Genomic DNA, 13,428 nt, shown 5'->3' on the forward strand with positions numbered 1-13,428 from the left:
TGACACACTATATTAGTGAGACAGTGAGCCAAAAAAGTTTTTTTAAGAATTCGCCCCTGGTTTTGAAATGATACTGTTATTTATTAGCAGAAGATACACTAATATTATTCATCTACTCCACATAGCTTTCTATAGAAATGGATTTACTATTACCGTCACGTTACACCAGATTTTCATGAAACATGGAGCGGACTAAAAAATCGAATTTACCCCCTTCTTGCCATCCCTACCTCTCCTACTGGATGAATCAAACTGACCAATAAATGAGCTTTAAGCTTAAATAGAGTAGGGCTTGACATCCTGTATTTTGTTTATATATTCTTCTAACAGACTATTTTGTGTAAACTTGAAATAAAGTAAAGTGAAATTAATGAACTCATATTGTCTGTTTTAGTAATATAATGTCTTATATAAATTTTATACTTTACACAGTTTGGCATTTGATGAAACTATAGTGTTCTTGTCTGTTTCATAATATAAGGACATATATAAATTTTATACTTTACGCAGTGTGGCATTTGATGAAACTATAGTGTTCTTGTCTGTTCCATAATATAATGTCTTATATAAATTTTATACGTTACGCAGTTTGGCATTTGATGAAACTATAGTGTTCTTGTCTGTTTCATAATATAAGGACATATATAAATTTTATACTTTACGCAGTGTGGCATTTGATGAAACTATAGTGTTCTTGTCTGTTTCATAATATAAGGACATATATAAATTTTATACTTTATGCAGTGTGGCATTTGATGAAACTATAGTGTTTTTGTCAGTTTCATAATATAATGTCTTATATAATTTTTTTAATTTACACAGTTTTGCATTTGATGAAACTATAGTGTTCTTGTATGTTTCCACAATTCAATATCTGATATAGATTTTATACTTTACTCAGTGTGGCATTTGAATATACTAAAGTACTTTTCGGGGAATTTTTTGACATGAGCAAGCTACTATTCCTTACATGTGGTAGTGCGAATGGGGTGCTTGTCCAATATTATGGTATGGAGATCGCTCTTCTATGAGTACTACTAAAATTCCTACTTTTACTGCAATACACATAGACATTCTCATCGTCGGTTCGTCATTTTAGAATGCTTATCCCTCTATTCCCACAAGTATAATACGAATTTGGTTGAGCCTGTGGTAGCTCAACAAAGACCCACGCGAGGTATTATATTGCTTTAAACTAAGAATAAATGGTTGGTTATGGTATTCGATCGGTATTATATAAGTATATTAAGCACTCAAGAAGGAAGATGGTTTTATAATGTGTATTTACATTACAAGTGAATAAGTTAAGTATGAAAATATTTACAGAATAAGTGATAATAATCATAAGTAGTGTAGGACAGAAAAGTGCCCCAAGTCCTAAGCATTGAATTGTGCTAAGTGTTAGAGTTCTAACATAAGGCCTAAGCTCAATTCATGCTAAGTACTGAGGGTCCTAAATTTAAACTACAATGCATGCCAAACAACTAAGTCATTACCTTTAAAGCCAGAAGAACTTGATGGTTAGAGAGTCAATAAATAACTGAGATATTTTAAGAAGTGCAAGCTATAACATCAACTATTAATAAGGATCTAAGCACTTGTCTGTTTAATTAAGTGTCTGTATGTTAAACTTGTGACGTAAATCAAACTATGGTTGTAGGCATACATACTTGAATTAAATGGTTACATGGTTACTTTAACAATTAACATAATGTTTTAATAAGCATATAACAATAATAAATCACATACAATTTACCATGATTAGGCTAGCATTACCCATATATGGTATTATATTGGTAAGGATAGGCTAATAAAGACTTAAAAGCATATAAAAGGTGCCTCGGGCTAGCTAGAGTAATTGTATCTCGTGCCTGAGTTGCTCTTGATAATTGCCGTGGCACGTCAATCAAATATTCAGATTCTACTTTTATATGGTGTAAAATTTATATTAAACATAGGTGGATAGACTAGATGCGAAGTATTTCTGTAAAAGTCTTATTCGTACGTTCAAAGAATTTTGAAAATTGGGGATCGCATCTCCACATGAAAGTAACAGAATGCCCCTATGTCTGTCTGTAGCTTATGAACTTGCCAACCTCTAGACTTATATGGTTTTTCTTTACAATACAGTGAAGTTCTTTATAGGTTCAAGGGAGGTTTAAAATTTGTTTTGGGGTAGGTTACATCACCCCTTCAAAGAGAAACGAACTTTTAAAAAAATACCCCATAGAATTTTTTTCTTCAAGATTTTAAAGTGGAGGGTCGGCTTAATATCTCCCCACCACTTCCCGATATAGCCGCATCAGTATACATTGATGGACACATATTCCCCACTACTGTAACAGGGAGAGTAGAATTATAAATTGCTCGTATTATAAGTTAGATGAAAATACTTTGCAGGCTTTATTATAATATAACTCTTGAAATAATAAAATATAAAATCTAGAAAGATTTCGGTAAAATCACTTAGAGCGCAACCTAAAATTTTGACACCCTCCTTAAATTAAAATTAAGAGGATTTTTACCAAGGATATAAAGGGATAAGAAAATGAACGAAATATTGATGTTCATCTCCAATGCAATGATGATACACAAAATTGCCCCCTCTTTATATTACAATAAGTGGTTGAAAACTATGGACACTCAAATAATGATCCAACTAATTTAATATTTGATTTAGTCCCCAAAATTGTTGAGTCAATGAATAGGAAAACGTTATTATATAACTTTGGAGACCAGTGTAATAAACAGCCCAATGTTCCCTCCATCCATTGGAGTGAAATAAAGTGATTTTTGAAAGATTTTCTTGTGTAATATGTAATCACAAAACCTTAGGAATGAATGAAGTCAAGGATGACTATGTCTATACTAGGGTTGGGAATCACCGGATATCCGGCCCAACCCTAGTATATACCTTGCTAGCATTCAACATGACATCCGGGTGTCTGGTCTGTCATAGAGTCTTATTTTAACATCCTTCGGCTAATTCCTCCCCCTTTTTGTGTCTGTTGAGCACTTAAACTCCTCCCCTTAATTCTAACATGAATTGAAAATACGAAGAGCGGTGGGAGGGAGAATATTTTTTCTCGTATTTATTCGAATCCGGTGGATAGGAACCGGTTCTCATCCATACGAAAAAACTATGTCTAGCATCGTATTATATCCAGCTTTCTACGAATATGAAAATGCACAATCATAAGATTAAAACCAGTTATTTTATCCCGCGCCTTCGGCACCTCGGGGCTAAAAAACTGGTTTTAATCTTATTATTGCACATTCTATATCCGCGGAAAGCTGCTTATAATACGATGTGAGAAATTCCTATTCGTTTGTTTCTTTTTTACTTTAGGGTAGGTTAGGTTTTGTTATATTTGGAAACTGTTAGCCCTGCAGGTTTTGGGCATCAATGTATAGGCCCCCCGGAGGAATAGAAAAAAACTAATCACCTCCCACTTATTTCAAAAATTTAAAAATTAACGTGGGTGGGGTTGGGGGTAATTGGTCAACAGGCACATTTAGGGAAAGCAACCATTCTTCTAAACTTACAAATTTCATCAAAAACAGCTTCGCAATAAGTTGGCCTTGTTTAAAACAGATGAATATTATATTTTGTTGGCAGTCAAATGAACAACAATCATCATCAAGAGTTGAATGGGACCAATGGCGAAACAAAAAAGATTCCAAAAGGTAATTTTTAGAAGCGCATCTACCTTATAACTAAGAATGTATTTACGTCCTTTGGAACTAAAACGTTCCACAAGGTTTATAATGTAAAAACATAAACAAAAGTTTACCAAATAATTAAATTCTTAAAATTAAATATATGTATAATAAAAAAAGTTTTGGTGTATGTCATTTTTTTCTTAGGGTTGATTTCTCTCGAAGGGAAATAGTGGTTCCCTTCTCCAAAATAGTTTAAAACCTCTTCTAGACCTATGAAAAGCTACATTGTAAAGGAGAACCATTTAGGATTAGCTGTAAGCAAAACCCTTCGGTACAAACAGGCAACTAGAGATACTTTTACATCAGATGATCAGACTGTTTATGTATTATGTTAATTTAAGATTTATATGATAGGTTAATAGGCAATCTGTAAATATTTTTACTAGGATGGTAATATTCAAAATGCGAAGCTACATGTTTAATAAATTGTACGATTAGACGAACGAATATTATACTTAATTGTTAAAGTAATTAAAAATTATAAGACGATTCCATCATGTTAAAAATTAACCCTGAACGGTCGTGGGAGGGGGGGCGTTGAACGCCACCCCTATCCGTTTTTTTCTATCTCATTTTCTGTGTGTGAAAGATAAAGAGCCCAAACTGCTTGACTTTTTTAGTATGGGTATGACACATAACTGAGAGTTGGAATTTTTTGAATATCTCCATCCTGGCGGGCACAGGATGCCAGCAAACCTGGCAGGGTCATCCAGGTAAAGAACAAAAATATTTTTTTGACTTAAACAAAGCATTTTATCTTACCAAAATACTAAAATATCCTCTAGTACAGGTGTTCAAGTCAATTTCGGGTTCCATGTATGATCCTGCAGGTCCTGATCCTCCAGGTCTCCAGAAATCTTTAAAAGGCTCCTGTGGCCACAATTTTTGACTTAGAGACTTCAAATTTTAAACTTAAGCTTTTCTTACATGTCTACATAATGTATCAAAATTTCATAAAGATCCGCCGCAGTTTTCCCGTCGACCGCCGACTGCGGCGGCTGCAAGCTGCCAAGTACAGCTGCGGCCGCTAAAATTTATGTTTTGATATTTCAAATATAAGATTTACATAAAAATAAACATTTTCTGCAAAAAAAATTTTCTTCTAGCTTCAAAAATAAAAAAATTACAGCCGTTTGAAATTTTTAAGTAAAAAAAGACCTAAAAACAACGGTTGTTAAATAAAAGGGTGAAGGAAGCGAAAATTGACCTTGACTTACTTAAGGTCGGAAATTTATCATAACACAGTGGACTTGCACAAAAATTTTTAACCTTCTAGCTCTAATAGGAACTGCGATAATAGGGGGGGGCGTTGAACGCCCCCCCCCCCCCCCCCCCCCGACTGATTAAGGTGCGGCAAGGGGCCCGACTGTTAACCCATTAGTGACGAACCGGCTTTTAATGCCCGGTTCCAGAAAATGCCGAAAAAAAACGGTTCTCAGTTTTAGGATTGCATCATTCTCAGTATGAATCCCCCCTCTACTACCCTGGTTTTCATTTCCCCCTGGAGCAGGCAGATTTGCTTACTTCCGTTTGCCGGTATAGACAAGGTGATTTTAAAATACCCCTCCTAACTTTTTTGTTTATGAAGTAAAGTTAGTGATTTTTTTCGTGAAATTTAAAGTTTATTGGCATTTACATTCATTTGTGAATTCGTTTTATTCAAATTATTATTTTTTATATGATTTTTTTATCGTTTTTTTACGTTCTATATAGACCCGGCTCGGCATATGGAGGGAAAGTCTGAAATTTTCATTACCCGGTTTTACTAATAGATCTTTTTTACAACAACAACAAAAACCGGGTTTATTAACCAAAAAGGGGTGGTACCTATAGCCAAAATCTTAAATGTGATATAAATTGTTTTGTATGTTAGTTGTAGCTCTATCAATGAGGTTATGTAGTTTTCAATTACGGATCGTATCGTAGTTTTAAAAAGTGTTCATCTCACTTTGGGCGTTCAAAAATTACATTTTTAATTTTTTGGGCCAAATAACCGGGTATTTAGGTCGCAAACGGGCTTTAATGCCGGGGGAAAGCACCAAAAAACGCCAAAAACGGTTATTAATGCCGCAAGGTTTTTTTACTCGCGCCGAACCGGGTTTTATTGCAACTTTCCTGTGCACGCCACTAGAGCAAAACAAAAAAATTGGAATTCCGTTTTTACCATTATAAAGCTTCCCTGAGATTTTCAGCTCGATCGGTCCATAAAAGTGGCGCTCGGCACTAATGGGTTAAGGGTTAACGACTTACATACGCAGCGACCCTAATTGTATAAGAGCTTCGTATACATACGTATATAAAATTGTATCAATGTAACTAATATAACAACAGATTAGGCGACATTTTAACCAGGGAGAAAGGGATAATATAAACTGTATTCTATACCACACTCCAATAATAAACCAATTCTGTCATTTGTTAGCTTATAAGCTGTCAGGGGTAATATATAACCCGGATTGAGTTGTACAAATTATTATCAGTGTTGAAACTTTTCCACCAATGAATTTATTCTTAAAATAATTGGTAATTTTGAGGGATCTAAGGGGATAAGACAATGGCCGATAAATTTATGTACATCCCCAATGATTATTGATTATACACAAAATTACCTCTTCTATAGATCACAATTAGTGCTTGAAACGTTGGAACACTTAACTTTATGAATCAACCAATCAAATTCTATAAACGTCCCCAAAGTTGTTAAGCCAACGAATAAGAAAAAAATCATAAAATTTTTGGGGATTAATGTAATAAACTGTAATAGTTTAGAGCCCATTGGCCTTTCCCTTGTTATCCTTATAAATATCTGAACAATAACACCTTAGATCAGAAAATTAGGTTATCTAATTCTAGTACAATACAAAAGTCAATAACAAGATTGACCATAAACACTATAGTGCGAAACTAAAAATACATATTTAATATCACTAAATAATTTTTTGAAATTTCATTAGCAGATATATTGATATCACAATAGTTATCTGAAATTATGTATATAGGTAATTATTTACCATATTTAAAAATTTAAATTATTATAACTTTGGATTTTCCTATTCTTGTAAAGATTGCAATGTGAAATGCAGTGATCTTAAGGGATAAGACAATGGATGATAAATTGATGTAACCTTTAATTTTAATAAAAAAAATTACCTTCTCTGTTGATTAAAATAGTGGTAAAGTTTGAATACTGCTTTCAGTACCAATCAATAAATATCTAATTAAAGTCCTTTCGTTTTTCAAGCCAACAAATTAAATTTATAAAACTTTGGGTACCATTTTAACATACTTTCCAATGTCCCCTCCCTTCCTCCCTGAGAAAATATTGATATACGCTTGAAGCCCACGTGAAGGAAAGGGAACGTACTTTGGGCGCTCTTCTGCAATTGTTATTTCTTATCTAAATTAAGCAGTATATAAAATTAAGGTGTGAACGTTTGTCTTCCATTTTAGCTTTGTTGTTTGCAAATGATGATTTACTACTGCTCTGGTTGTAGAACCATCTTAATATTATTAAAATATGCCAGTTAATTGTGTGTCTGTCTGTACCAAAATACCTCGTGAACAGCTGGACAAATTGGTCCAGAAAAAAATATGGGGGTGCAGTTGGGGATAGATTAGACACATTTTCCTTTAAATATATAACTCCTATGTAGAAAAAAATCCCCCCCCCCCCTATACCTCCTTTCCCTAAAAGATTTTTTTTTCTCTCTAAGAATTTAATGATGGTGGGTACCATAGGCGTCCAAGGGGGGGGGTAATGGGCCATTTGGCACCCCCAAACGATTTTGGGGGTGCCGTAGGCACCCCCAAAATTTTGTGAACAATACCCCCCCCAAAAAAAAAATTACCCCTACCTTGGGGGTGCCGTAGGCACCCCCAACGATTTTGGGGGGGGTATTTACCCCCCCAAACCATTTTGGGGGGGTAAATACTCCCCCCAAAATAGAAAATCTTTAACAAAAAAAATTTTTGCGCGCTTCGCGCGCATTTTTAATGCTAAATTTTTTATAAAATTTAAATTACCCCCCCCAAAAATTTTACCCCGGGGGTAAATTTTGGGGGGGGTAAACAAATTTTACCCCTGCCAACAGATTTCAGGGGGGGTAATTACCCCCCCCAAGCAAATTTTACCCCCGGGGTAAAAATTTTGGGGGGGGTAAAAAAAATTTGCGGCGCGCTTCGCGCGCCATTTTACCCCCCCCAAAACCAAATTACCCCCCCCTTAAAAAAATTTTACCCCCCCCAAAATAAAAAGCTTGGACGCCCCTGGTGGGTACCACCAAATTTAGTTTTCGACAAAGTCCTCAGAGACATGGGAATATACATCAATTCATCTCTATTGTCTTATCCTTATACTGAATATGTAAAAAAGCTGTATGTGTAAAAATCACATTGCTTCTATGGATTCTAAACTCCTTGTTAAGCATGTGAAAATATAATCTAAAATATAGTTTAGTAACACATATTATAACCAGAATTAACTGATAAAATAATTATTATTTATATAGGTTAGGGACCTAATATCAGTTAAAATTTATTTAGTTTCTATTTACAATATTTAATTATGTTCATAATGAACAGAGATTTTAAAGCTAGCAAGTACAATTATGTGCATTAGAAAGGCAGTAATATTTATTTTATCAAATAACAAACTTGAGGACTTTCACAAATCATTTTAATTGTGTAGTTAGTTTTTAGTAGCGAAGCTACTCTATAATTTGAAATGTCCGTCTGTCCGTCTGTCCGTATGTCCGTATGTCCGTCTGTCCGTATGTCCGTCTTAGTTTGGGGGAAACGTGATTTTCTCGGCTCCTATAAAAGATAAAAGGCTAAAATTTTTTGACAACATTCCCATTATCAAGGAGCACAATTAACTATAAAACATCAATGGCGATAGGACCGCTTTTTAGCAGGTTTTAGGCTATTTTTGTATTTTTCACATTTTTCTCCATATCTTTTGTGTTTATGGTCCGATTTCCAAAATTTTTTCAGTTATAGAAACAAAATTAAATTTCCTGTCGTTTCAAGAAAACAACTATGACGGTCAGACTGCCTTTAATCAGGTTTTAGGCTATTTTTGTATTTTTCACATTTTTCTCCATACCTTTGGTGTTTATGGCCCAATTTTCAAAGTTTTTCAGTTATAGACATCAAAATTAAATTTCCTTTCGTTTCAAGAACACATCAATGGCGGTCAGACTGCCTTTTTGCAGGTTTTTGGCTATTTTTATTTTTTTTTACATTTTTCTTCATATCTTTGGTTTTTATGGTCCGTTTTTTAAAAAAAAATTTGTAGTTAAAAATATCAAAATTAAATTTCCCATTGATCTGAGCATCCAGTATGTAATTTACTTTGACCGTCATTCTGTTAGTCATAGTACTGAAATATAAATAAATATTAAGAAATTTTAAAAAATGTTGAAAAGGTTTCGTGATTTTTTCCTAATATACATGCTTTTGTCAACTAATATCTAAATTCTTATTTAATTGTTTATGCTTCGCTACTTATGGATGTTGTCATCCTTGTTTTTATGTTAGTTATATATATTTTATATGTATAACTGCTAACCCTTAACCTACTAAAACGTATCTAATTTATCATTTTTTCGTATTTGTTATTATATTATGTATGATTATTTTTGTAAAACGAATAAATCATTTCAACAACAACAACAAATCATTTAACACATAAGTTAGGCAAGGATCTAAAGGGATAAGACAATGGTCTATAAATTGATATACATCCCTAGGGATTATACACAAAAAATTACCTCTTTTGCAGAGAAAAATTAATGGTTGAGACGTAAAAACACTCAACATATTGAACTAAACAATCACTAAAATTCACTAAAGTCTCCAAGGTTGTTAAGGCAACGAATAAGAAAACGTTTTAATGAAATTTGGGGTACCAGTGAAATAATCGGTTAAACATTACCCAGCATCTACTAAAGTGGTTTTGTTTCTTTAGAAATGTTGCATTGACATGTCGTTAATTTTCAATACGTCTTTTTTGTGACGTATTTAAAGAAAATGACTTATTAATATGGCCTTAATTGTTTTTTATTTGCCATTATTTTTCTTTAAAAAAGAAATTACAAATTAATGCCTGATTAAATATAAAAATTAAGGTTGTTTCAATACGTCATATTCTATTTTTTCCACATATTAATATATGTTATAGAATACATATTAACCCATTAGTGCCGAACCGGGCATCAAAACCCGGTTCCGAAAAATGGAAAAAAAAACCGGTTTCCGGCTTCATAATTGCATCATTCTCAGAATGAATCCCCCCTCTACTACCCTGACTTTCATTTCCCCCTGGAGCAGGCAGTTTAGCTTACTTCCGTTTGCTGGTATAGCTCAACAAAATTTGAAAATCATGAAAATTCAAAATAACCTTCTAACTTTTTTGTTTTTATAGTAAAGTCGCTGATTTTTTTTGTGAAATCTAATGTTTATTGACAAGTACATCTATTTGTGAATTCGTTTTATTCAAATTATAATTTTTTATATGATTTTTTTATCGTTTTTTTACGCCCTATTATGACCCGGTTCGGCTTGGCCATAAATACCCGAAAATTTTAAAACCCGGCTCGGTTTCGGTTTTTATTACCCGGTTTTAACTTTTCAACCAATAAAAATAACAGTTTACGTCATTAGTAAGGGTTTGAGCCACCCTAATAACCCTAGTAATCTCTATAGGTGTCACCCAATAGTTTTATGCTCGTTTTCTGATATGTAACACCCAAATTTTATATGTTCTTTTTTTGTAGTGTGTGTCTTTTAAAACTTCGAGCAACGGTTTTTTTTACCCGAAAACGGCGGCACCTATAGCCGAAACACTAAATTTGAAATAAATCGCTTCGTATTATACTTGTAGCTCTTTAGATTACATGAGGTTGTGTAGTTTTCAATTACGGATCGTATCAAAGTTCTAAAAAGTGTTCATCTCACTTTTGGCGTTCAAAAATTACATTTTTCGATTTTTGGTCAAAATAACCGGGTTTATACAGGTCAACCGGGTTTTAAAACTGGGGGAAAGCACCAAAAACGGGTGTTAATGCCTGGTTGGTATTTATGGCCAAGCCGAACCGGGTTTTTTTGCAACTTTCCTGTGCACGCCACTAGAGCAAAACAAAAAAATACGAATTCCGTTTTGACCATTATAAAGCTTCCCTGAAACTTACAGCTCGATCGGCCCATAAAAGTGGCGCTCGGCACTAATGGGTTAATGTGACAGTAAATAAAATAAATAATGTGGAGTCAAAACGTCCTTTATTTGTAATAAGTCATCTTTATTAATTAAATAATTTAAATGACGTATTGATAAATAAGGACGCATTAAAATGATCTTATATAAATTTAAAAAGGAAATGGATCAAATAGTTACTGATATTGACACTAGATGGCAGTTGAAATCACTCATTGTTTAGCTTTGTTTTCTCAATGTTTTGACCTTATTTTTAGTTTGACAATTATTATTTTGTAATGAAATGAAGGATATTAGTACTACAGACACCACTATGAATTTATATTTTATTTCCTTTATGCATGTATATTATGAAAACTAATTTTTTTGGTGAGACCTTCTAGAAAGAATAGAACCATATATATAGGTCATGAAACTTTTCAGTAAGCGATGAAATAATAGAAACATATTATGTGTTTGATTCAAAATTATTAGATTAATTTTAACCCTGAATTATTTCTACTATTTTGTTTGTAAGTAAAAAATACATTACCAAATTTGGTAGCCATATTGTTTTTTTTTGGCGTTTTATAAAAATTTGACGTCTTAATACAGCCTTAAATGATTTAAATTGAATTAAATTTAATCATTTTATTTACCACAAATAATAAAAAATTATAATACAATTTTGAAAGTTTGGCGGCCATCTTGTTTTTCTGGACGTTTTAAAGGAAAAATTGACGTTTTAATGCGCCGTTATTTAAGATAAAATGTCATTAATTAAATTCAAAATATTGTTATTATTTATATTTTTTTGGTGACGTTTTTTTAAAGATAACGACGTGTTTTTGGTACACAACACGTCCTTTAAAAAAATTTAAAAAATATGAAACGTCATTTGTATAGTAATAAAAAAGTTACGTCATTAAGGACGTATTAATGCGACATGTTTCTTAAAATAATGCGATAAAAGTATATGCTGGGTATCCTGTATTTAAGCAGTTTTTCAACAAATTTACTTAAAATTTTGTTCAACTTTTATAGATTTATTTTCTTATTATTCATTTCTGACACTTTACCAGTGTTAATGTTCGTTTGTCCTACCGTTTTAGAGCTTCGCTTTTTATGGATGTTGGCATCCTTGTTCTTCTTATTTTCACAAAGAAGTTCTTCTAAATTTTACTTTTGACCGATTTATTGTTTTTTTTATCCTGAACATTGTAAACTTTCAAATTTGAACACCATTTTCATACTTTTAGGATAAGTTTGATCAAACTAGCTTCTCTAGATCCTCGCAGTGTTGGGCTCTGTAGGGCTCCATACATAGGATTTTTTTTCTATATACATAAGATTAAAAAGATTCTAACCAGAATGATGTACAGTACTTAAAACAATAACAATAAAGACAACATCTATAAACATCAAAAGGTAGAACAAACGAACATGAACACTTTGTAGAGTGTCGGCACTTAATAAGAATTTATATAGAAATCAATGTTTAAACAAGGATGACAACATCCATAAAAGCGAAGCACAGAAACGGTAAGACAAACGGACATTAATACTTGTATAGTGTCAGAACTGAATAATCAGAATATAAATGTATAAGAGTCAACGCAAAATTGTAAGTAAATTTGTTGAAAAACTTACATAGATGATAGAGTTGCTTCGCTTATTACATTATACTTCGTTGTCCCAGGAATCAATACACCAAAAATAAGATCAATCGGATGATCAGATCACATAAAAATTTGTTGTTAAAAAAGTATAAAAATCAACATGTTTAAAATGGACGTACAGACATTTTGGTGATGATTATAGAGTTGCTACGCTTTCTAAATCGTACCTAACTATTAAAGGAATCACCATGCAAAATTTGAAATCGATAGGACAATTCTAACATGCCTAAATTAACGAAAAAAACTATCCGTTACGGACGTACGGACGGACCGACCCTAATTATAGAAAAGCTTCGCTTTTAAAAATCAGATGAACAGGATAATTAATCATACAAACAGTTGTTGTAAAAAAAAGTTGAAAATCAGCTTGTTTTAAAAGGACGGTAGGACTTTCTGGTAACGATTATAATGTTGCTATGCTTTCTAAATCGTACCTAACTGTTATAGTAATCATCATGCAAAGTTTGAAAACGATAGGATAATTGTAACCTGTCCAAATTAACGAAAATATAGCTAACCGTTCCGGACGGACGTACGAACCGACCCTAATTATAGAAAGGCTTCGCTTTTAAAAAGCAGACTATTTGCCTTATAAAAAGGATATTAAGCAAGTGTTTTAATAATTATTTTGTTAATGTAATGCAATTTGTAAAAACTTACTTCGATAAAAAGATTATACAACTTTTAAGTAATCCTTATATAAAAGTAATAGGCTGTATGTCTGTGTATCTACGTGTACCGATATGATTTTCCATGTACCGATTTTGTAAAAAAAAAAAGGATCAACTCCTCCCACATTTTCTCAAGAGCCCTAAGATGCCTCTAAAAATCATG

The 13,428-nt window shown here is 32.8% G+C and overlaps 1 protein-coding gene across 1 annotated transcript in view; it reads left to right on the plus strand.

The window, feature by feature from the left end:
• Positions 1–3,614: 3,614 nt before the first annotated feature.
• LOC145321988 (facilitated trehalose transporter Tret1-like) overlaps positions 3,615–13,428 on the plus strand; it is a 58,961-nt gene continuing 49,147 nt past the window's right edge. Inside the window, exon 1 of the mRNA XM_080163709.1 lies at positions 3,615–3,687. Within this exon, the coding sequence (XP_080019835.1) occupies positions 3,624–3,687 (64 nt within the window). The 5' untranslated portion in view covers positions 3,615–3,623. The remainder of the gene's footprint in view (positions 3,688–13,428) is intronic.

This window comes from Acartia tonsa, chromosome 6 (assembly GCF_053477335.1).
Source record: "Acartia tonsa isolate MP-2025a chromosome 6, ASM5347733v1, whole genome shotgun sequence".
Taxonomy (NCBI): Eukaryota; Metazoa; Arthropoda; class Copepoda; order Calanoida; family Acartiidae; genus Acartia; species Acartia tonsa.